Genomic DNA, 26,502 nt, shown 5'->3' on the forward strand with positions numbered 1-26,502 from the left:
CTTTTGGTGGTATTTGATCACCTATGTGATTTTTATTTTTTGCGCTATAAACAAAAAAAGCGACTATTTTGAAAAGAAAACAATATTTTTCACATTCTGCTATATGACATTCCCAAAAAAATATTTAAAAATCAAAATTTTTTAACATTTTAGGCCAATTTGTTTTCTGGTATGTATTTTGGTAAAAAAAAAATTGCAATAAGCGTATTTTGATTGGTTTGCGCAAAAGTTATTGCGTCTACTAACTACAAGAAAGATTTATCATTATTATTGTTTTTTTTTTTTGTAGTAGTAGTAATGGCGGCGATCTGCGATTTTTTTTGCAGGACTGCGACATTGCGGCAGACAGATTGGACCCCTAACTGACATTTTTTACACTTTTGTGGGTACCAGTGACATTACTACAGTAATCAGTGCTAAAAATATGCACTGTTACTGTAATAATGCCATTGGCAGGGAAGGGGATAACCCTGTGGGTGATCAATGGGTTAAGTGTGAGCCTAGGGGAGTGATTCTAACAGTGGGGGGGGGGCGTGGTTTGTGAAATGATCACAGAGACATGCGATCCTATATACAGTGGGTACAGAAAGTATTCAGACCCCCTTAAATTTTTCACTCTTCGTTATATTGCAGCCATTTGCTAAAATCATTTAGGTTCATTCTTCTTCCTCATAAATGTACACATAGCACCCCATATTGACAGAAAAACACAGAATTGTTGACATTGTTGCAGATTTATTAAAAAAGAAAAACTGAAATATCATATGGTCCTAAGTATTCAGACCCTTTGCTGTGACACTCATATATTTAACTCAGGTGCTTTCCATTTCTTCTGATCATCCTTGAGATGGTTCTACACCTTCATTTGAGTCTAGCTGTGTTTGATTATACTGATTGGACTTGATTAGGAAAGCCACACACCTGTCTATATAAGACCTTCCAGATCACAATGCATGTCAGAGCAAATGAGAATCATGAGGTCAAAGGAACTGCCTGAAGAGCTCAGAGACAGAATTGTGGCAAGGCACAGATCTGGCCAAGGTTACAAAAAGATTTCTGCTGCACTTAAGGTTCCTAAGAGCACAGTGGCCTCCATAATCCTCAAATGGAAGACGTTTAGGACGACCAGAACCCTTCCTAGAGCTGGCCGTCTGGCCAAACTGAGCTATCGGGGGAGAAGAGCCTTGGTGAGAGACGTAAAGAAGAACCCAAAGATCACTGTGGCTGAGCTCCAGAGATGCAGTCAGGAGATGGAAGAAAGTTCTAGAAAGTCAACCATCACTGCAGCCCTCCACCAGTCGAGGCTTTATGGCAGAGTGGTCCGACGGAAGCCTCTCCTCAGTGTAAGACACATGAAAGCCCGCATGGAGTTTGCTAAAAAAACACCTGAAGGACTCCAAGATGGTGAGAAATAAGATTCTCTGGTCTGATGAAACCAAAATAGCACTTTTTGGCCTTAATTCTAAGCGGTATGTGTGGAGAAAACCAGGCACTGCTCATCACCTGTCCAATACAACAGTGAAGCATGGTGGTGGCAGCATCATGCTGTGGGAGTGTTTTTCAGCTGCAGGGACAGGACGACTGGTTGCAATCGAGGGAAAGATGAATGCGGCCAAGTACAGGGATATCCTGGACAAAAACCTTCTCCAGAGTGCTCTGGACCTCAGACTGGGCCGAAGGTTTACCTTCCAACAAGACAATGACTCTAAGCACACAGCTAAAATAACGAAGGAGTGGCTTCACAACAACTCCGTGACTGTTCTTGAATGGCCCAGCCAGAGCCCTGACTTAAACCCAATTGAGCATCTCTGGAGAGACCTAAAAATGGCTGTCCACCAACGTTTACCATCCAACCTGACAGAACTGGAGAGGATCTGCAAGGAGGAATGGCAGAGGATCCCCAAATCCAGGTGTGAAAGACTTGTTGCATCTTTCCCAAAAAGACTCCTGGCTGTATTAGATCAAAAGGGGGCTTCTACTAAATACTGAGCAAAGGGTCTGAATACTTAGGACCATGTGATATTTCAGTTTTTCTTTTTTAATAAATCTGCAACAATGTCAACAATTCTGTGTTTTTCTGTCAGTATGGGGTGCTATGTGTACATTCATGAGGAAGAAGAATGAACCTAAATGATTTTAGCAAATGGCTGCAATATAACAAAGAGTGAAAAATTTAAGGGGGTCTGAATACTTTCCGTACCCACTGTAGCAGGATCACATGAGCTCTGTGATCATCCCAGGGAGTAGAACAGTCGGCTGTGTTTACACCAGCCGACCGTCTTTCTCATCGGGAACAATCGCGGGTGTCAGGCGGCAATCGGAGCTGCCTGACACCAGTATTGGCTTCCCCGCTGACGATCGGGGGTGCGCGCTCACACTCCAGCTGCCCCCAGGCAAGCGACGTAGATCTACGTCGTTTTGCTTGTACCCTGCCTCAGTAAATATACAGTAAGCAGGCCGGGAGTGGTTAATTAAAAGGGAAGTTATATGCCTTTAATTCATGAACTGGCAACTTTCCATAAGCAGGTAATGAACTCCAATCGATCTCCAATCCACTTTCTGGTTCACCTTGTACACATGGATAAATATGTAGCCAATGCACCTTAAAAGGTCTCTGCGCCTTTAGGAAGCAAATGGTAAGCCAAATGTTACCTGTCTTCCTCCTTTATAGACACATTCTGTATTCCAGTACCTGTGATGGCATCTCACAGGCTCTTTAGGGCTTCCCACTACCGGCAAACGGGTGATCCCACTCCCAGTCTGCCAGTAGTGGGAAGCCCTAAAGAGCCTGTTGGATCACATCATGGGAACTGGAATACAGAATGTGTCTACAAAAGAGGAAAACATAAACTCACTCTGTGTCCTACTTTCAAAAACAACATATTTTATGAATTGCATGCCAAAACGGTACTTATAGCATAATTTCATTTCTGGTGCCTTACTATAGCACCCCATCTAGGTTAAAAGGGAGCACTATATTCCAAAATCAAAACAGAATAAAACTATATCTAACACAGCTTTGCGTGAACTAGATAAAGGAGGCGGAGAAGGACAGTCAATGCTCCCAAGGTCTAGTTTCTTTTTATGCCCACACTTCTTTAAAAAAAATATTTCTAACGAAGCTTAGCATGAACTATACGAAGGAGGTGGAGAAGAACAGCCAATGCTCTAGAGATCTAATTTCTTTTTATGCCCACACTTCTTACAAAAAAATATATCTAACGAAGCTTAGCATGGACTAGATGAAGGAGGTGGAGAAGAACAGCCAATGCTCAAACGATCTAGTTTATTTTTATGTCCATTCCTCTTACAAAAATCATGGCTGCCCAGCTTATTAATGTCATATTGCTGGTAACAGATCGGGTCCCTTTTCAGTTGACTGTGTACCATGAGTTGTCCCTCAGTTGTTCCTCAGCTCCATTAGAGATTTTAAAAAAATAAAAACACTAAGCAATATCTTTTTGTTTCCTACAGAAAATAGACTGGAAAGCTTAGTATAGTTGTGTGAAGGTTTCCTTATTCCACCTAAGAATAAAGTAGCTTGCCATGTAAAAAAGAAGAAAAATCTATATATTTTATATTGTTGTATCGCTGGATCTGCAGTGCCAGCGGAGGGCTGCCGCAGACTGGGCTGTCACTGAAATGACTCACACACAGTCAGCACTGCAGCTGTTCTCCCTCTTAGCTGCCAGTAAGGAGAGGAGGCACAAGAGAGGATACAGATGACTTGTAGGACTGTGTTGCAGTCATTTTGAGGTGAAGGAGAGCCCTCCGACTTCTTCAGGACATCAAAGGACCCTGATTAGCTGCTGTGAAGCCTGGGAGAAAAAATAACTGCTGGAAACTGACAGGGACTATGGGAAATGTAGTCCCCAGAAGACATCTTCCTATTTATCCAAAGACTAGATGGGACTTCAAGTCCCAGTTTAACCTTACAAATTACATGTTGATGCCAGCAGTGATAGACTATGTGGGGCACAATGGACCTGTTGCCTATGTGAGCCAGAGCCTTACCCCTACCTAAAAAAAACTACCCCAGCTAGTGTTCCTTGCCTTAAAGTGGGTGGTGGTGGACAAGGTGAAAGACTATCTTTATGACATGGGCTTTGAAGTCAAAACAGATAATCCTCGCACCAATAATCTCCCCACAGCCAAGCTCGACGCCACAGGCCATTGATGGTTGGCTGCCCTATCTGGCTTCTGCTTCAGCTTAAAGTAAAGTACCGCCCAGAATAGATGCTGATGCCCTTTCAAGGAGACCCTGAGACTCCCCTAGAAGAGTGTAGCAAATAATGTCAGAATTGGTCCATGCCTTATAATAAGGGGCTGAGTATTGTGTCAAGAAAGCAGCCAGAACTGAAGCCATCGGGTCACTGCCACAAATGTCCCTACACTCTACTGCAACCTTACCCAAGTAGGAGGTGGAAACCTGACTACTCTTTCGAAGAGATATCTGAGGAATGATGAAGCAGACTATATAGTCTCGCCAGTGGTCATCTGAAACATTTTGTTCTACTGGCCTTGTATGCCGGCCAATGTTGAGAGTTACTACTACTCTTGCATACCCTAGCCTGCATCCAGAGAAAGACTTTTCCCTCCAGAACCACCCCAATGGGCCACCTTCAAAGTCAAGGACATATGGAGTCGGTGTGCAGTGACTTCTGGTGCTTAAAACCTGACTCAAGTGGATGGGGAAACATCCAGGTGGTGACGGACCGTTTCACCTGCTACGCCTAGGCTATTCCCAAAAGACAAACAAGCATCCACAGTAGTCAAGGTCTTGGTGGAGAAGTTCTTCATCCACTATTGGGCTGCCCCAGCAAAACTACTCTGATCAGGGCAGGGACTTTCAGAGTCATCTTATCAAGCAATAGCTCAATCTTTTGGGTGTTTAGGAGTGCAGAAAGACCCCCTATCATCCAAAAAGGGATCCACAGCCTAAGGGGGTTCTCAGCATGCATAGGACTCTGACAGTAGAAAAAGAAGCAACACTGGAGCAGGCACATCTCTGCAGTTGTGCATGCATACAGCAGCACAGAAATTTATACTATGGGTTTTCCCCCATACTGTACATGTTCCTATTTTGGAAGCCTGGCTACCCGTGGACTTCGTTTTTGGCATCTCTTTAGATCAGACATGTGTTACGTCTCACAGAGGGTATGTGGATTGTCTTAGAAGAAACTTGAGGACAGCTTATCAGACTTTATCTGATTTATGAGATCAAATGAACAAAAGGAACTTTGATTCAAGTGTGAAAGTCTAGGAGTTACAGCTGGGTGACGGAGTGCTTTTGAGAAATTTGGGAGTTCCCAGAAAGCATAGGCTGACTGACCAGTAGAAATCCCAACCCTACATTGTCTGCAAGCAACTGTCTGGTCTGCTTGTGTACCAGATCCACCCTGAGGGGAGAACAGGACCATTGAAAGTATGGTGATGGAATCACCTTCTACTATGAGTGAGGCTGTTTAGATATCTCAGCAGAGTGAACCTTAAAGGGCACCATCTTCAAGACAAGGTCTAGTGACCCACTCACAGTCTTTTCCACCTGTCAAAGAAGAGGTGGATGACAGTGAGGAGGAAGATAGCTGCACAGACTGGTAGCCAATGGATGCCACTTATCTACTTTAGCTATCAAAACTTATTTGGGGAATCTCAGACCTGAAGCACGTGAACAAATATCTGACGTCCAAGAGGAAGAAAGACAGGAGGAATCTTCTATTCTGACATTCAAGGAGGAAATAGACCCCGCAACCAGCCCTTGAATCTGAAGAAGAGTTTCCAGAAGAAGGCCCATCAGGCTCTAGGGAGCAGAGAGCCAAAAGATCAATATGAACACCAGTAAGGCTGACCTATGACTCTTCGGGCCTATGTTCGGAAGAGATTATGTCTATTGCCGAAGGTCTTCAGAGATACCAGTGCTGTCTACCCTGGCTAAACTAGACAGGGATCCTGGGAAGCTCTGTCACAAAACCCCATCAAAAGCTTTGACCCTGATCACGTATATTTTTATGGGGATGAAACAAACAATTGCCTGGGTGTGGAAGACATTCCATGTTCAGGACACGTTCGTCAATGAGAAGCTTTTAGCTATCCTAACTGATACACGATACATTTTTAAAGGTTTGGTGACCATGGTTTGGCTTTTTTTTTGCCCACTCATCCCACTGTAGACCTACTGGACTTGTAGCAGAGTCCCATGGTTGCACTCTAGTTAACCTCGACTGCCTCTGGGGTACTTTTTCTCCCTCCCTTTCCCTTCCCATATTTTATCTTCCTTCCCCTCTCCTGCCCTCTTTTCTGACTTCTCCCCTGCTTCTTCTTCCCCTTATATTTTCTTTTCTTTTCCTCCTTTTCTTCTACCCATTCCTTTCCTTGCAGGATTGCATCCATAATCTCCCTACAATCTGAGATAATACAACTGCTCTTTGGTACCTGCCTCCCACTTTTGGAGCGACAGGGTCTTTGTGATATTACCTCATACCAAAGACATTGTCCTGTGACATTCCTGTGAGTGCCAAAGCCTGTTTTTTTTTTTCATAATTGGATAATCTTTTTGTTACTGGGTCTTTTTATCCATCACTATCCCACTGTTATTGTTGGTTGCATTTGTTTTGAACTTATCCCCACCCCCTTTTCAGCCCAACCCTTTTTTATGTTTAGTTGCCCACATTTGACCTTACCCTGTCTTACCTAATGGGCTTTGTGACGTGACAGTCTAGAACTAAAACACATTTCTTCTCCATAAAGTCACAGTTCAGGGTATACAGCTCTTGTTCTGTAACTCCTCTTCCTGCTGCATCTCTGGTGTTGAGGTCAAAGACTATGAGGCTGACTATACCTGTGTCTGTACCATCTAGATTTGGCTTTTTCCATTTTCTTCTGTACCTTTTTAATTGAAATTTTAAAAAAAAACTATTGTTCAGAAAAATGCATCAGAAGATAAGCTCATTTCCAGGTAGGCTTGCTTAGTTGGTTTTTAGAGCATTGCATCATTTTATATCAAGTTAATGTTGCGTCATATTTACTGGGTCCCCTTTGCCTCTTTTGGGATTAAAGCGGTAGTATCCCGCTTTTTGACACTTTTACCTACAGGTAAGCCTATAATAAGACTTACCTGTAGGTACAATTAATATCTCCTAAACCGGCACGGTTTAGGAGATATTTGCAGTGCATGCAGCCGCTCACGCAAGGGGCGCATGCGCTCTGAAGGTCCAGGGGGACCTTCAGTTTTCCTTGCCGGGAGCTTGCCATCGCGGCTTCGGCCAATCGCAGCGCCGGAGCCGCCGAAAGCAGAAGAGACGCCGAGGGATCATGGCAGCGCCCGCAGCGATGTCCGGGGGTCCGTGTCGGTGGGTTTGTTCTAAGGTAAGTAATATATAATCAGCTAGTATGCAATGCATACTAGCAGATTATGCCTTTGTCTTGCAGTTTTTTTTTTTTTCGGGTTTACAACCGCTTTAAAGGCTTTTGGAGGGGGTAGTGTGTAGCCCTGTGTCGACAGCACCAGCAAGGCAGCTGCACAGAGCAGACTGTCACTGAAATGACACACATGCAAAGCTGGTGCTGCCAATGATGCTGTTCTTCATCTCAACGACTGCCCAGAGGAGAGGAGAGAAAGAGAGGATACAGGAAAGTTGTAAGTCTGTTTTGCAAAGAAATGTTGACCTCAGAAGACATCTTCCTATTAGGTCAAGGATGAGATGGGACTATAGGAGACCAGAGACTCTGCTTCCACTACTACACAGAGGTCTCAGCTGTAAAAGATAGCCACTGCCAGGTTCTGAGTCACTGCTGATATCATTGGTTCTGTTGTAGATTGTCATCGCCAACTCCTGAGTTACAGTCAATGCCACCAGTTCAGATGCTAGAGATTGGGAGGTGATGTAATCAAAGATTGTTTGGTGGTGAGAGGCTGCTGGCCACCACTTCCTGCCCACTTCTTAAAGTGACAGTGTCACCTAGCTTTAGGATGCAATTTGGAATCTACCCAAATCTGAAAACTCTATCACTGGAACTCTGGGTCCCAACAATTACCAATACACTAGACAGTGGGAGGGGTTTGTAGAGACTGACAGACCTTTGGTTTCCAGTACTGCCTCTTAGTACCACCCTGATTTTAACGCAGAGTAATTCGCTTGGTAGCAGGCTGGCTAGTGAGTTAAGCTGGGAATTGTCTTTGGTTTTGTTTTACATGCGTTGTCCTTCCATGTGGCCCTTGATGCGAAGGCCATTAATAGGTGGGGGCAGTCTTGATTTGTTTGAACCCTGATTTTTGGGTTCAGGGGCAGAGATGCTTAGTTCTCCAGTTATTTATGGTGTTATACAAAATCGCCATTTGTTATCATTCACTGTTATTGTCATTTTGTGATTTGCCGGGTATGTTGTACAAATAAACATTACCTCCTTAGCCTTCAGTGTGTCAGAGGGTGTGACATTGCTCGGAAAGTTATTGTCATCCAGAGTTAGGAATGTAAACATGAGACGTGTACAATAGATTGCCTCAGGATTTCCTTGCTCCTCTGAGAAGTATGATCTTATTGAGGACCTTCACTCAAAAGTGAAAGTGCCACTTATCCTCCTCCCCACCTCTAACGCATTTGAGGTCTTTATTTTTTTTTAGTTTTTTTCTTTCTACAGGGAGTAGGTAACTTTTTTGACAGGTACGTGCTCCCACCTTTTCAATTCTGACCCAGGTGTCAAACAGAGGGTTGCAGGACCAGTGATCTCACTCATGCGCATTGGGGAGCCGGCTGTAATTCCTCAGGAAGTCACAGCCAGCTACTAAATCCAAGATGGTGATGATGGGGACCTGCAACGTTGAGAGGAACTTGCTGTTGGAAGTTAGCACTGGACTTCAGAAACTGGTAAGTACCATTAAAAGGCAGCAGCTACAGTATTTGTCAAATAAAAAAAAAAAAAAGGTGACATGCCTGTATAGCATCAAAATCCCCAAACTATAAAAAAGCTACTAGTTCAGATCAGCTATCTCCATCCAAAACTTGTGTCTTATCGATAATATATTTTTCCCAGAATACACAAGCCCAATTTGTATGTTTTTTTAATAACAGTAATAATACTATTAATGTATACCATTTGTAAAAGAGATGAGTTTTCAGTTTAAAATAAAAGATCTCATACTTGGCAGGTTTATAAATGGAATAGCTGCGCATAACAGCCAATCAGATATTTCCCTTTCTTTTTACACTCCTGGAAGATTGGATGGGCAAATCATATTTCTGTCCTTAGCGACATAACCTTTCAAACAATTCTTGCTTTAAACAGATAATGAGACACATTCAGAAATGCTGAACTCCAGGAAAACCATAAAATACACAGGCAAAATATGTATAAAGTAGCTGTTTTACCTAAAAAAGGATTAGTGTTTTTGTCCATAAAATCCTGTGATTTATACAGCTCTGCCATACAGTGCAGTCCTGCCTGGCGGAGAATAAGGCCTAATTTGTTCTGCAGCAGTTTCACTTTCACTTACAGGCTGGGAGGGAGTTGGGAAGGAGAACTGTGACTGGACAGTGAAAGGAGAAAAAGCCTACTATGAACTCATTGCTCTGTTACGCTTTGCCCCTATAATCATGGCTTCTTGCACCACAGCACACAAGACTACTGGACGGCCCCCCCCCCCCCCCCCATTTCCTTCCCTACTGCCCCTATCTGTCCTCCCTTAAAGTGGTTGTTAACTCTCACATATACCCAGTGAAGTGAACAGCCTCAGATGATACACAGAGATTAAACAAATTCACCTACATAGGGTTTACTTGTTTATCTGCACTGCAGTCTTCACTTCCCTACATCCCTTCAAATGTTCAGAATAGGGGTAAAATCGTTCATCATTTGTCAGGAGCACAGAGGAGAAGGTGGAGAGCTGCAGTTACAGTGTGTGAGAGCTGATTGGAGGAAAGGCACACACCCCTCTCCACACAGCAGAACTGTGTTCTAAATAGACAAGCTGTCTGCTGAGCGATCCCCCCAACACAAATTTATCTCATACGTCTCAACTTGTCAGAAGCGACTAATGCTAATAACAGAGGAACAAAACAAAAGAGAGAAACTATGCTTTGGAGTGAGATAAGTAAATACTGCAGATATATGTGCTTTACTCAGATTCTTTAATTAAGGTTTACAACCACTCTAAAGTGATTGTAAAGGCATTCTATCCATTAGGATAAAAAAAAACGCAGCAGCCCCCCTAATACTTACCTGAGCCCCATATTGGTCTAGCAATGTCCACAAGTGCCTTGGCCACCTGGGACTCTCTCTCCTGATTGGCTGAGACACAGTAGTGGTGCTATGGCTTCAAGTTAGCCATTCAGGAGATAGGGCGTGGGGCTGTGGATGGACTCACAGAGCTGCAGCTCTGCTCAGGTGCCCCCATAGCAAGCTGTTTGCTGTGGGGGCACTCTGTCGGAGGGAAGGGCCAAGAGAGCCAGCGAGGGACCCGAGAAAAAGAAGATCTGGGCAGCTCTGTGCAAAACCAACTGCACAGAGCAAGTAAGGCTCCATGCACACAGGGCGTTATAAAAACGTGCTCAAAAGCTGTTTACTTGACGCCGGGAAAAAGCGGCGTCAAAAACGCGCGTCAAGCCGCGTTTTGCATTGGCGTTTAGGCGCGTTTAGGCGCGTTTAGGCGCGTCAGCGCTAACAAGCGTTTTTTAAAGTAAACACAACTTTTTACATAAATTCACTCACATATTACCCAGAATTCCATAAAATATGATAAATATCACATGACTATGCCATTTTGTGAGGAGAAACTGAGGAGAGAGCATTTGTTTTGAGGAAAATGGATCCTGTGATTCAAAAAATCGATGAGGCAATCCTTCTGATTGCTCTGCATAGGATGCGGCGGAGGAGACAGATGGAGGAGGAGAGAAGCAGCAGACGGCGTAGATTCTGGGTACATCCCATTGTATCCCAGCGTCCTACGTTGGGGTACTTTCAGAGCATGTACACCCATCTTCGCATGCATCCTGAAAAATTCTTCAACTTTACAAGAATGTCAGTATCTGTCTTCGATGACCTGCTGGGGATGCTCAGGCCAAGGTTAGAAAGGATGGACACCAGGATGAGAAGCAGTGTGTCACCAGAGGAACGACTGCTCGTGACACTCCGGTAAGTGATATTTGCTTTGAAAGGGGGGTTAGTGCCTGTTCACACATATGCAATGTCACACATTGCATGACATTGCATGCATGCAATTTGTACCGAACTGCTATGCAAATCGCATGCGATGTCTGTTCATTGCGATTTCTTGCAAACCGATTGCATAGCTTATGTCGCATTGCATGTGTACAAAATGTATTGCGTTGTATTGTTTTGACACTCCCAATTTTGATCTTTTTTAGGTTCCTTGCTACAGGATCGAGTTTCGTGTCCTTACACCACCACTTTCTTCTTGGTGTCTCGACGATTGGCAAGATAGTCCGAGAAAGCTGTATGACAATATGGGAGGAGCTTAATCAAGTCGTAATGCCGGAGCCAACTGAAGACCTCTGGGAAGCAGTGGTTGATGAATTTTGGGAAAAAACTCAGTTTCCCAATTGTCTGGGCGCACTGGATGGCAAACATATCAGGGTCAAGAAGCCTCCTCACTCAGGTTCGTCATATTTTAACTATAAAAAATACTTTTCGGTGGTCCTGCTGGCATTAGCTGATGCGAATCTGCGTTTCATTGTGGTTGACGTTGGAGCATATGGCAGCCAGAGTGATGCCCGCATTTTTCGTGAGTCAGCGTTTGGACGTCGGCTAAACGAAGGAAGGTTCAACATTCCAGAAAGAAGGCCTCTACCTTGTACCGAGGAACCAAGCTTACCATTGGTCATGGTAGCGGACGAGGCCTTCGGACTTAGTGAAAATATAATGAGGCCATACAGTGGCAATTGTCTCAGCGACAGCCAAAAAATATTTAATTATCGTCTCAGCCGTGCACGCCGCGTTGTTGAATGTGCCTTTGGAGTCCTGACAGCAAAATGGAGAGTGTTACTCACCTGCATGCAGCTTGATGTGGAAAATGCCATTAGGGTGGTCCTGGCATGCTGTGTTCTCCACAACTTCCTGCGGGAGAAGGAGAGGAGCACCGTTGAACCGGAACCCCGAAACCAAAATCAACGAGTGCAATATTTGGACTTGAGGTCAACGGCACGGGTGATAGGCATTCGTAACCAGTTTGCCGATTTCTTCTTATCACCTGATGGAGAAGTTTCGTGGCAAAATGATTTTATTTAAAAAAAATGTTGTATCTTTCTAAGCTCTGCCTTCTTGTTTTTTTTAGAAATAAAGCAATTTAAAATTTGGCAGTTCTTTTCATGTCTCCCATTTCTTCAGTTCAGCTGTGCCTTGTACCTTGTTGGGCAGAAGAAAAAGAGTCCTTTTCTTCTGCTTGAGGCAAGCGTACGATATCCCTTGTTGGGCTGCACTTACGCTTGCCCCAGGCAGAAGAAAAAGAGTCCTTTTCTTCTGCTTGAGGCAAGCGTATGATATCCCTTGTTGGGCTGCACTTACGCTTGCCCCAGGCAGAAGAAAAAGAGTCCTTTTCTTCTGCTTGAGGCAAGCGTATGATATCCCTTGTTGGGCTGCACTTACGCTTGCCCTAGGCAGAAGAAAAAGAGTCCTTTTCTTCTGCTTGAGGCAAGCGTACGATATCCCTTGTTGGGCTGCACTTACGCTTGCCCCAGGCAGAAGAAAAAGAGTCCTTTTCTTCTGCTTGAGGCAAGCGTATGATACCCCTTTTTGGGCTGCACTTACGCTTGCCCTAGGCAGAAGAAAAAGAGTCCTCTTCTTCTGCTTGAGGCAAGCGTATGATATCCCTTGTTGGGCTGCACTTACGCTTGCCCCAGGCAGAAGAAAAAGAGTCCTTTTCTTCTGCTTGAGGCAAGCGTACGATATCCCTTGTTGGGCTGCACTTACGCTTGCCCCAGGCAGAAGAAAAAGAGTCCTTTTCTTCTGCTTGAGGCAAGCGTATGATATCCCTTGTTGGGCTGCACTTACGCTTGCCCCAGGCAGAAGAAAAAGAGTCCTTTTCTTCTGCTTGAGGCAAGCGTATGATACCCCTTTTTGGGCTGCACTTACGCTTGCCCTAGGCAGAAGAAAAAGAGTCCTCTTCTTCTGCTTGAGGCAAGCGTATGATATCCCTTGTTGGGCTGCACTTACGCTTGCCCCAGGCAGAAGAAAAAGAGTCCTTTTCTTCTGCTTGAGGCAAGCGTACGATATCCCTTGTTGGGCTGCACTTACGCTTGCCCCAGGCAGAAGAAAAAGAGTCCTTTTCTTCTGCTTGAGGCAAGCGTATGATATCCCTTGTTGGGCTGCACTTACGCTTGCCCTAGGCAGAAGAAAAAGAGTCCTTTTCTTCTGCTTGAGGCAAGCGTATGATATCCCTTGTTGGGCTGCACTTACGCTTGCCCCAGGCAGAAGAAAAAGAGTCCTTTTCTTCTGCTTGAGGCAAGCGTATGATACCCGTATGCTAACATACTGCTGAAGTGTACCTTAACCCCAAAAAAAAAAACATACAAATTCTTGTTTAAAGATTTATTGAACAAGCTGGAGTAACAAAACAAAAAAGAAAACTGGAGTAACAAAACCAAAAAAGCTCAAGTTTATAACTGCTGATATTGAGCAGATTGGTCAGCAGGGCTCAGATGAGGTGATTGGGGACGGGGGACAGTGGATTCAGGGTGGGAATGGGTAGGTTGGGGCAGGCGCTCATTCCCAAAGTCCTGGGGATGGTAGGGTCCTTGGAAGGCAGGGGGTATGGCAAAATTGGAGCATGTTGCATGTCCTGGAGGAGGGGGAGGAGTAAATTCCGTGGGGAAATGTGGGGAGTAATAGGAATTGCCAGATGGTGGCTGCCATCTAGGCTGCTGATATGAGGGGGGTGGTAGCATTGCTACAGTCCTGGAGGACATTGATAGATCCTGAAGAGCACTGGATGGATCGCTAGGTGGTCGCCCACCACTTAATTTTGATGTACGATATTGCATAGCAAAAACGTACATGCGATCCATACAGTGCCTCTCCTCGGGTCCACCAATCTCCTCCAGGACGTGGTACAGGTTCCGCAAGAATGAGGCGCGCGCATTCAAAGGATCCAAAAATGGGTCTACGACGCGCCTCTCCTGCCTCACTTCCTGCAGCAAGGCTACCACCCTATCCTCTGTTTCAGGGGCGAACATGCCACCCCTCTGGCGCTGATTGCGGCCTCTGCCACGGGTACTGCCATTGCCACGGCCACGAACTTCCACCTGGTATTCAGGTTCCTGGCGGATGCTGCTGGCAGGTGTAACCTGGCTCGTAGATTCCTGTGAACAAAAATGGGCATGTTCAGATTGGTACATAGACTGACAGACAGAAGAGACATAATGGACAGATAATTACCTGTGCTGGTGATGGGCTTTGGGAAATGGAGAGATTGGGGGATAGCACCTCCGCTTCTGTTACACTCCCACTTTCTATACAAGCTGCATCTGGAGCATCCACCTCCTCCTCGATAGGATCCCTGTGGTCTGAAATGTTTGATGTTGTTCTATAGAGAATTAAAATGTGAATGTACATTTTTTAATTTTTGTTAGGGTATATGTGACATAAAAAAAAAAAAATTAACTTACTCTCTTGCATTTTGCAGCATTGATCGGCGCAGGAACGCTAGGTTGTTATGAAATAAATATTGTTTTCTGGGTGGAGCTGCTGCTCCACTCCGCTGAGATTTTTCTATTTCTGTTAAATCTCTCCTTACTCTGTCCCGTATTGATTTCCAGCGCCGTTGTAATGCTTTGGCTATGGAAAATTGAAAAAAGGGTTAATATGCTTTCTAATAAACATAGCAAAGGAATTAAAAAAAAAAAAAAAAAAACTTACTTCGTTCTTGTTTTGATGAATTGCTCAGCCGGGCCCAGTCTGGTATGAGAGCATTTGAAATTTCCGTCCAGATCTTTGTTTTACGTATTCTGTCATTATATGATGGGTGGGATAAATCCCAGAGCTCTGGATTAACTTCAATTGCTGAAATCAGCTCTGCCTGTTGAATGTTAGTAGCCATGCTTCTTTACACACTATCCACTCTTCTCAACAGGGGCAAAGGTCTCTTGGGTAATGTGGGCATGTATTTGCTGTTTTCCATGTGATTACAGTCACCAATCACATTTTTTCTGTATTTCCTGGTTTCCAGGTCATTACAATGACCAATCACAGTTAAAAAAAAAAAAAAAAAAAAAAAACGCTTGACGCTGCTTGACGCGCGTCGTGCCGCGTTTAGCCGCGTTTAGCCGCGTTTAGTAGCGTCAGGCGTTTTTTGCAGCTTGACGCTGGAGCTCCTGAACCCACAGTTTCTGGGTTTTTTTTGGAGCTGTAAAACGCCTATGCCACTTGGAGCTCCTAAAAGCTCTATGTGTGCATGAGTCCATAGAATAACATGGATGGGCGTTCTGCAGCTGCAAAAAAAAACGTCTGACGCTGCTAACAGCAGCTCCAAAAACGTCCAGTGTGCATGAGGCCTAAGTATAACATGTTTGTTTGTTTTTTTTAAGAAAAGAAAAACAGACTTTAATATCGCTTTAAGCTCTGCTGTGTAGTAGATTGCAAAAGACTGATACCAAGTTCAATTCAGATAATTTAAAGCCTACTGTAAGTTTAGATGAAAAAAAAAAATCACAATGAAACACTATCCATAAATGAAGGACAGACATGTGATTGAAAGGTCTACCTCCTCCATTCATAGATTCTGATTCATTTACAGAAGCTATAGTACAGCATCTATGAATAGAGGAGCTGTGGAAAGGGCAGGCATAGTCATGCAATTTTGATAAGTGCCTGTCATAGCTCCCTCAGTTCTATTAACCCCCACCGCACCAAAAGATTACAGCGGCAGGAGTAGAGTGGTATCAAAGGAGGGAGATTTCAGGGAATGCGGGAGCCAGCAGTACAAGGTACACATGGGAATAATAGTAAGTCATGTCTCTTGTACTATTTTTTTTTTAAACTAAGGCTTTAAGGCCGGGTTCACACTGCTCCAAAATGGAAGTCTGACGACTTTCGATCTGACCTTGCCCTACGACTTTATGTCCAACTTTCATTCTACTTCAATGAATAGGATTCGACTTGGATTCAACATTACCAGTCCATTTGAGTCTGGTATAAATCATGAGGGGGAGAGCCCCACGGCAAAATGAAGAAAAAAAAAGCGGTGTGGCACCCCCCCCCCAAAATCCATACCAGACCATTATCCTAGCATGAAGTCCGGCAGGTCAGGAAAGGGGGGAGGGGGGAGGGGGGATAAGCGCCCCCCCCTCCTAGACCATACCAGGCCACATGCCCTCAACATAGGGGGGTGGGTGCTTTGTGGCAGGGCAGGGGTGGCTCTGCTCCCCCCACCCCAAAACACCTTGTTCCTACAACCCTGGGCGGTGGTTGTGGGGGTCTGCGGGCCGGGGGCTTATCAGAATCCGAAAGCCCCCTTTAACAGGGAGGCCCCCAGGTCCCAGCCCCCCCATTATGTGAATGGATATGGGGTACCATATTGTACCCCTACCCATTCACCCCCCCCCCCCCCCCCAAAAAAAGCAGTGTAAATAAAAACAAGAGACGGTTTTTGACAAGTCCTTTATTAAAAATGAAGAATGTCCAGCATTGTAGCTTCTACGTGTCTTCTTTCTCCATTTCTTCTCCCCTCTTCAGTTCTTCTCCCCCCTCCATTTCTTCTCCCTCTGCAACTGATGTCTTCTTCCTCTGGTTCTTCTCCCTCCGCTGCTGATGTCTTCTTACTCTGGTAGAGTCACCACCCGTGGATGAGGGGGGGGTCCTCAGATGACTTCATCGATTGTATATAGGAACCGGCAGAGAACAGTGCTGGCCCAACTGTGGGAGCTAGCATCGGGAGAAGACATTAGCAGCAGAGGGAGAAGAACTGGCAGAAGAACCAGAGGAAAAAGATGACATCAGCAGAGGGAGAAAAACCAGGGGAGGGAGTAGAAACGGAGAAAGAAGACACGTTGGAGCTATGACGGGGACATTCTGCAATTTTAATAAAGGATGTGTCAAAAACCGTCTTTTGTTTTTATTTACACTGCTTTTTTTGGGGGTTGAATAGGTAGGGGTTCAATGTACCCCATACTCATTCACATAGAGGGGGGGGCTGGGATCTGGCGGCCCCCTTATTAAAGGGTGCTTTCAGATTCTGATAAGCCCTCTACCTGCATACCCCCACAACCACCGCCCAGTGATGTTGGGAAGAGGCTCTTGTCACCATCAACATGGGGACATGGTGCTTTGGGGTGGGGGGAGCAGAGCCCACCCTACCCCAAAGCACCCATCCCCCATGTTGAGGGCTTGTGGCCTGATATGGTCCAGGAATTGGGGGCACTCGCTCCCCCCCCCTTTCCTGAATTGCCGGGCTGTATGCTCGGATAAGGGACCTGGTATGGAACTAGGGGGGGAACCCCATGCTGTTTTTTTTTTCTTTTTAATTTTGGTGTGGGGTTCCCCTTCAAGATCCTTGGAGCACCCAGTTAAGAGGATGATCCGACTTTGATCTGACTTCAGTGATATTGAATGGGCTGAAAACGGACCAAAGTCAGACCAAAGTAGTGCAGGAACCTTTTTCAAAGTCAGACCGACTTGCGTTAGACCAGTTAAGATGGCTCGCATTGATAACCATTGATTTATACAAGTCATGCGACATGTGCTCTCAAAGTCGGAGCGTATGTCGCACCAGTGTGAACCGGGCCTGAAGCTGAACTCCAGGCAAAGGCACATATTGAGGCAGCTCTGTAATTATTAATAAAGCAGTAAACATATTTTTAAATGCAAGCAGTGAAATATGGCCATAACCAGAAGATGTAAAAAAAAAATAAATACTAGAATTACCTATTTGCAGCCACCATTGCCACATCCCAGGAAATTCTTGCGTAACTACAGATGTGAGTGATAAAAACATTTATTATAAACAGTGTAACATATTTTCACATCAACCTACAAACATAGCATAGCACAAAAAATTGTACAATTTTCCCCACACAGTGTTATGTTATTTTTTGGAGGTACAGTGCATTGCGAAAGTATTCGGCCCCCTTGAACTTTTCGACCTTTTGCCACATTTCGGGCTTCAAACATAAAGATATAAAACTGTAATTTTTTTTGAATAATCAACAACAAGTGGGACACAATCATGAAGTGGAACGAAATTTATTGGATATTTCAAACTTTTTTAACAAATAAAAAACTGAAAAATTGGGCGTGCAAAATTATTCAGCCCCCTTAAGTTAATACTTTGTAACGCCACCTTTTGCTGCTATTACAGCTGTAAGTCACTTGGGGTATGTCTCTATCAGTTTTGCACATCGAGAGACTGAAATTTTTGCCCATTCCTCCTTGCAAAACAGCTCAAGCTCAGTGAGGTTGGATGGAGAGCGTTTGTGAATAGCAGTTTTCAGTTCTTTCCACAGATTCGCTATTGGATTTAGGTCTGGACTTTGACTTGGCCATTCTAACACCTGGATATGTTTATTTGTGAACCATTCCATTGTAGATTTTGCTTTATGTTTTGGATCATTGTCTTGTTGGAAGACAAATCTCCGTCCCAGTCTCAGGTCTTTTGCAGACTCCATCAGGTTTTCTTCCAGAATGGTCCTGTATTTGGCTCCATCCATCTTCCCATCAATTTTAACCATCTTCCCCTTCCCTGCTGAAGAAAAGCAAGCCCAAACCATGATGCTGCCACCACCATGTTTGACAGTGGGGATGGTGTGTTCAGGGTGATGAGCTGTGTTGCTTTTACGCCAAGCATAATGTTTTGCATCGTTGCCAAAAAGTTCTATTTTGGTTTCATCTGACCAGAGCACCTTCTTCCACATGTTTGGTGTGTCTCCCAGGTGGCTTGTGGCAAACTTTAACCACTTTACCTCCGCCCACAGTAATATTACTGCGGCAGAGTGGCTCGTTATCGTCTGACGACGTAGTACTACGTCGCTGTTTTCATTCACAGCGGGAGTCGGGCCAGGGGAGGAGCAGCGGCGATCCCCGCTGCTCTGCCCCGATCGCCGGGGATCTAGTGTGGAGATCCGCCCGCCTGTGTAAACACAAGCGGGCGGATCTCCATAGTGACAGGGAGTGACAGATCGGACTGTTCAGCATAGCTGGACATCCGATCTGTCCATGACTCACACAGTCACCTCCCCCCCTACACGTCAGTAAGCACCAGGCATACATTAACCCCTCCCTCTCCAATAAAATTAACCCCTTCCCTGCCAGTGTCATTTTTACAGTAACAGTGCATATATATAGCACTGATTACTGCAGTAATGTCACTGGTACCCCCAAAAGTGTCAAAAATGTCAGTCAAGGGTCCGATCTGTCCGCCGCAATGTCGCAGTCCCGCAAAAAAAATCGCAGATCGCCGCCATTACGCGTTAAAAAAAAAAACACCAAAAATGACAGAAATCTTTCCCTTTGTTAGTAAACGCAATAACTTTTGCGCAAACCAATCAAAATACGCTTATTGCGATTTTTTTTACCAAACATAGGTAGCAGAAAACAAATTGGCCAAAAATTTAAAAAAAAATTGGTTTTTACATCTTTTTTGGGGGGAATTTCATATAAAAAAATGTTAAAAATATTGTTATTTTTTCAAAATAAACGCTCTTTTTTTGTTTATAGCGCAAAAAGTAAAAATCGCACAGGTGATCAAATACCACCAAAAGAAAGCTCTGTTTGTGGGAAAAAAAGGACGTAAATTTTGTTTGGGTACGGCGTCGCACGACCGCGCAATTGTCAGTTGAAGTCGCACAGCGCCGAATCGCAAAAAGTGGCCTGGACGGAAGACAGCAAAATCCTCCGGTGGTAAAGTGGTTAAACGACACTTTTTATGGATATCTTTAAGAAATGGCTTTCTTCTTGCCACTCTTCCATAAAGGCCAGATTTGTGCAGTATACGACTGATTGTTGTCCTATGGACAGAGTCTCCCACCTCAGCTGTAGATCTCTGCAGTTCATCCAGAGTGATCATGGGCCTCTTGGCTGCATCTCTGATCAGTCTTCTCCTTGTATGAGCTGAAAGTTTAGAGGTACGGCCAGGTCTTCGTAGATTTGCAGTGGTCTGATACTCCTTCCATCTCAACATTATTGCTTGCACAGTGCTCCTTGGGATGTTTAAAGCTTGGGAAATCTTTTTGTATCCAAATCTGGCTTTAAACTTCTCCACAACAGTATCTCGGACCTGCCTGGTGTGTTCCTTGTTCTTCATGATGCTCTCTGCGGACCTCTGAGACTATCACAGTGCAGGTGCATTTATACGGAGACTCGATTACACACAGGTTGATTCTATTTAACATTATTAGTCATTTAGGTCAACATTGGATCATTCAGAGATCCTCACTGAACTTCTGGAGAGAGTTTGCTGCACTGAAAGTAAAGGGGCTGAATAATTTTGCACGCCCAATTTTTCAGTTTTTTATTTGTTAAAAAAGTTTGAAATATCCAATAAATTTCGTTCCACTTCATGATTGTGTCCCACTTGTTGTTGATTCTTCAAAAAAAATTACAGTTTTATATCTTTATGTTTGAAGCCTGAAATGTGGCAAAAGGTCGAAAAAGTTTAAGGAGGCCGAATACTTTCGCAATGCACTGTAGAACTACTGTCTAGGTGTTAAAATTTCTCATTGAATAAACTTTCATCCACCTATAGCAAGCAGCAATAATAAAACAATTTATCATAAACCTAGCAGCTTAGACGTCATTTGTTGCACTCAGATGACGCTTGGTTGTGAACATATCACTTTTCACTCTCCTCTGGCCTTTTATTGTCGCTGTGTGAAAAGTCACATGCATTTATCATTTGCATTTAACCATTACAGGTATGCCAACAAACATTAGTTGTTAGCAGGCATAAAGTTTGGGCTTGCCACCGGGTTGCAGTTGCAGCAAAATTTACATGTTTGCTATATGTATTGTTGTATATTTCCACTGTTACATTACAGTGAATTACAGTTTGGTGGCCTACAGAGAGGGGAGTGTACCCCCCCCCCAATCCCCCTTCCCCCCGCATTCACTGTGCTGTTTAGAGACATGAGTGCTACAGCACTGCGAATTGCACTGCAGTGGGTTACATCTTTTCATATACCAACCTTTGTATTCAAAATGACTAGACCCCACAGTGTTTATTAGGACTACCGTTTTGTCTATGTCAGAAAAACATCTGTTGCTGTTTAGCTACAGTATTGCTGGTCCTCCATGTTTTAGTTTTTGTTTTTTATGGGGGGTTTTTTTGTTGTTTTTTTAGTTTTAGACATCCTATTTTTTTAACCACTTTAACCACTTAAGCCCCAGGGGAGTTTTTGCAGCTCAAAGACCAGGGCCTATTTTGCGATTCGGCACTGCGTGACGTTAACGGACGATTGTGCGGTCATGCGATGCTGTACCCAAATTAAATTGATGTCCTTTTTTTCCCACAAACAGAGCTTTTTTCTGGTGGTATTTGATCACCTGTGCGATTTTTACTTTTTGCGCTATAAACAAAAAAAGAGCAACAATTTTGGAAAAAAAAACTAAATTTTTCACATTTTTTTGATATGAAATTCCCCAAAAAAATGTAAAAATCTAAATTTTTTAACATTTTAGGCCAATTTGTTTTCTGCTACATATTTTTGGTAAAAAAAAAAAAAAAATGCAATAAGCGTATTTTGATTGGTTTGCGCAAAAGTTATTGCGTTTACTAACTACGGGAAAGATTTATGTAATTTTTATTGTTTTTTTTTTAACTAGTAATGGCGGCGATCTGCGATTTATTTTGCGGGACTGCGACATTGCGGTGGACAGATTGGACCCTTGAGTGACATTTTTGACACTTTTGGGGGTATCAGTAACATTACTACAGTAATCAGTGCTATACATATGCACTGTTACTGTAAAAATGACACTGGCAGGGAAGGGGTTAACTTTATTGGTGATCAGTGGGTTAAATGTATCCCTAGGGGTGTGATTCTAACTGTGGGGGGGGCATGGCTTGTGATGTAACCACAGAGACATAGGACCCTACATAGCAGGATCGTATAGTCTCTGCACTTAAATCAGGGAGAATGACAGATGGCTTTGTTTACATCAGCCGTCTCCCTTTCTCCCTCTCCAGCGGGAGATTGCGAGTGGCCGGCGGACATCGGAGCCACCGGTCACACGCGCGGGGATGCCCCGTGAACGAGCGGGGGCGGGAGCGCGCCTCCGGCGGCGCGCGCTCGCCCCCTAAAGGCTCCTGGGCGAGCGACGTAGCCATACGTCGGTTTGCCCAGGAGCGGCTGACCACCGCAGTAAATAGTCGTGCGGCGGTCGGCAAGTGGTTAATCAGTTGACTATCATCTTCAAAAATGGACGTCACAAATTTTCAATAACTTTAATGCAAATCCCATTGAGGACAATATGCAATTTTAATCATGAGTTCCCTGAACGTGAATCTAACCAGTTCATGTTTTGCTCATCACTATATGCTAGACCTTGCTTCCAAGTTACAGAATATCGAGAAATTGTCCTTAATATTTAGAAAGGCAAGTGTGGGACACATTATTGCACTTTACCTGGAAAAAAAAAACTTTTGTTCTTTTGGAACATTTAGGAATTCCCCTGTTATTATTGTAGAACTCTCCTAGGTAGGTGCTAGATAGTAAGTATAGTTTTGGCTCTGTCTGCCTATCAGAGGAGCATCAGTATGTAATCAGTGTCAGAATGGTATGTAATCAGTGTCAGAATGTTACCATGCAGATGCAAGTGTGGAGCCAGTGCGGGCACTGTGGCAATTGGCTGCTGCGGGTGGTGATTGCCAGAAGAATGAATGTGATGTGGGAGACTGGAGTCACTCGTGCTCTGTCAACTTCTGAACCGGAAATCCCTATGAGGAGAGAAAAAGGAGTACTCAGGATGCTGCTGGGGTGGGGACCAGTGACACCTGCCGGTGTGCCAAGCAAGGGAGATCCATACTACAGAGGCAATGTGCGTGCAGGTAGTGAGGGCCGAGGAGTGGCCACCTGATGCACTGAAAATCGCACCAGCAGACACCAGTACCGTTACAAAAGTGGCAGAGGGGAATCAGTGGCCTACGGTGGGGAAGATGGGGCCATTGATGTGGGGTCTCCCAGTTTTCAACATCGCTACGGATCCTTGGAGGAGGGGATAGATGTTTGGAGGTTAGAGGAAGAGACAGAGTGGGACTGGGGAACGGATTACAGTAGCATTTCAGCCAGTCCTAGCATTCTTGATGAGGAGACAAGAGATTCGGTGGTACATGGGCAAAGAATCTGGGGTTCTGTGAGGCCTACACTACCCGGGTTCCAGACCTATCCCCGCCTCATACCTATGCTCGGGCTCAGGAGCAAAACGAGGCCTATGCCACCCTCATCAAGAGAGAGGAGACCCTGTATTCCCCACCTGGGAGAGGAAACAGACAACCCCTCCCCAGGTTCTCCATTCTTCAACGGCTGATAGAGAGGAAGGTGGCCTTAGAATAGGGATACAATTATCCTTATGCTCCTAGGGAGATAATGTTGGAGATAGAGGCCAAAAGGGAGGCTCGGTGTGACGAGGCTGTGTGGGACTTTCTTTATATCCAGAAACCCTACCACAACCAGTCCAAGCCTGAAGTAAAATCTGTTAAAGCCAATTGGAATTTGAGACGGGCTATCTACATCGACCGTGTAGAGGTCCATCGCGCAAACAGATCTGGCCAGGCTTGGTCCATCCGTGTTAAAGACTCTGAAGGGAAAATTGTTTGGATCCCACATCCCGACTAATATTGGTAAGGATGCAGGATGGTACCCTTTGCAGAGCTATGTGTTAAGGCTGGCTAGCCTATGTTTGCTTGAGGAAGAAGAGGGACTAGGGTGCCCGAAGTTAAAGTTGAAGCTACAGTTCATAGTTCAAGTATGTTGTTAGGGCCAAAGCCCTATTCTCAATAATCCTTCCCATTCTATCCTTGCTAAAGGGATGGGGAAATCAGCAGAACTACTACCACTGTGTATATTCATCAAAGAGGGCCGACCCTCTAACTCAGGGATCCTCAAACTACGGCCCTCCAGCTGTTGCAGAACTACACATCCCATGAGGCATTGAAAATCTCTGACATTCACAGAAATTACTAGGCATGATGGGAATTGTAGTTCTTGAACAACTGGAGGGCCATAGTTTGAAGACCCTTGCTCTAACGTCAAAGAGACTCTTGTTCAAAGGGACTTTAGCAGTTACTCAGTTCTAAAATACAGTAACTGTCCAGAGTTGTTTCTGCTAAGTGTCTTATCGGGATCCTTTGGGCCAACGGGCCAGGATCAATCACTACTCCAAAGTTAGAAGCTACTTTATAACAAGACTTGGACCATTGGGCCAAAGGAAGAGAGTGTTGCAGAGTGCGATTGCTGGATGCAGCAGAGTCGATTCAGATCAGATGTTGTGGAGTAACAGGAACTGGCTTCTTTATTGGAACATAACCACAAATAGCAAAGATGTCACCTTCACATGGTAAGGAAACACAGACATGAAAAAGTAAACAACGAGTACAGTACAATGTACAGGAAATACAACATGTCATAGAAAATGCATAGCATATCACTGAGCATTAGCACATCTAGTGTCCTGTTTGTGAACTGCAGTTAATAGGCTAAGCTTAAAGTTGTTGTATCTCCAACAGAGAGTAATGAGAGAACAGGATTTATTTACAAGGGGATTTTTGTTAAAAAAGGACACTTTGTGAAGATCTTGTTGGGCTAGTTGGAGGAACTTCATACAAGTCACTACCACGGGAGAGTGGGTGGAGGCCTGAAGTCTCTTCGGAGAAGGGAATGCTGGAAGTAAGGGACCCTTGAAGAGATGTATGACTCTCACAGATAAGACAAGGCTCGGGCTCCAGCAGGATTGCTTGTTGCATGAGGGAGACATGTTGCCTTGGTGCTATGAGCACCAATTGGGTGGACTCTGCATGTCTTCTCTCTGAACTGTGAGACTGACTATAGTGGGAGAGGAGACAGTGCCCTAGTGCTGAGAAAGGGACTGTGCCCGCTACCTAGTCATCAAAAAGTAATGTATGAAGTTAGATAGATATATAGCTTAATAGGGTTCCATTGCTGCCTGATTCAGGAGTGACAGTTGAACGCCGAGTCAAACAACTTCTACGTGAATGTGCAGAGATTGTCCAGTGAGAAGGTCGCCTCTGAGGAGAAGACAGTCTCATTGGTTCAGAGCCATAATATGCCTAAACTACATTTTTATTTGCAGGCTTGCACTGGATTTTCGGGTCTGGCTAGGCTCTACACCAATTGTATCATGTATATATTGTAGCTAGTTAGTCAGACAGGATGACCTCTTTTACCTGCTCAAGCAGATTTTTTCTTTTGGCGGGGGGTGCATGCCCCTATTGTGTGTAAATGCCTTTTGTGAATACTGTACAGCATATTTATATTTTTCTACGTAATTTATTGTATCTATGGCAGTGTATATTCTTTATTTTCCCTTCCCCCATTTTCCAGGTTTGTGGGATACTCCGTAAGGAATTTTTGAGAAAATAATTTTTGTAGAGGGCGGCTGCCCTGAGCCAGTGAGGACATGGCTCGTTTGGCGGGGGTGAGTGTAGCACCCTCCTAGGTAGGTGCTAGACAGAGAGTATATTTTTGGCTCTGTCTGCCTATCAGAGGAGCAGCAGGCAAAATCTATATGGCTCTTTACTTAACAGGGAGCAGGATCTGTGAGTATGATCTGCTCATGGTGCTCAGTGTGTGATTCATCTGGTCTGGGGAGTGTCCCCACTGGTCCAATAGGGAGGAGTGTTGGACAGTGGATGAAACCTGACCAATAGACACACAGGTTTTGATACAGCCCCAGTGATTGGCACAGACTGTTGTCTCGGTGCATTGTGGAGTGTGGTATAAAAGCCAGGAGAACATGTGCTCTGGGTCTTTGGCTGGTGAGCAGAGTCCTGGAGGGAGGGTGACGGCTGTCTCCTCCTCTGCATTGGTGGAACGTGGTCACAGTCGGCCTGGTAATCCAGAAGGAAGGAGCTGAACCCAAAGGTCCAGGAGAGCTGACTGGAGGGTTTAGGACACTGGAGAACCTGGAAAAACAGTATTGTGAGTACAGGGGATCGTGTCTAAGGGCCTGACCAGGAAGGGCGCCACCCCGGAGTAGAGTAGTCAGAGGACGGGTGTCAGCTGGAGGAAGAAAAGGGGGTGCTAGGCAAGTACCCTGAAGATAGTGCAAAGTCAAGTCTTCATTACAGAGACTTCACTTCAAATTCACCTAGTGGCAAGGTGAAACTGCAGCCTGGCGGCACCTTCAGATAGAAGTCCTCATCAACTGTAAATAGTTAAATTCTGGAGTATCCCACTCTTCCCTTCCCCCATCTCTTTTTATAATAAAACAACCAAAAACAACCAAAACCCCTAGACTGTTCTTTGACTGAGCCGGGAAGTCAAGTGTTAAGTTTGTGCCTGTAGTTGCTAACAGTAACCAAGAGAGACCCAAAAAGGTGAATAATTC

General features: G+C 44.6%; 1 protein-coding gene across 1 annotated transcript in view; it reads right to left on the reverse strand.

Annotated features, from left to right (window-relative positions):
- Positions 1 to 26,502, reverse strand: part of LOC309546091 (putative transmembrane protein 244) — a 58,402-nt gene that overhangs the window by 9,955 nt on the left and 21,945 nt on the right. The window contains exon 4 of the mRNA XM_082245607.1: positions 17,869 to 17,913. Within this exon, the coding sequence (XP_082101733.1) occupies positions 17,869 to 17,913 (45 nt within the window). The remainder of the gene's footprint in view (positions 1 to 17,868; positions 17,914 to 26,502) is intronic.

This window comes from Pelophylax lessonae (assembly GCF_965119305.1).
Source record: "Pelophylax lessonae genome assembly, chromosome: 2".
In the NCBI taxonomy this organism is placed as follows: Eukaryota; Metazoa; Chordata; class Amphibia; order Anura; family Ranidae; genus Pelophylax; species Pelophylax lessonae.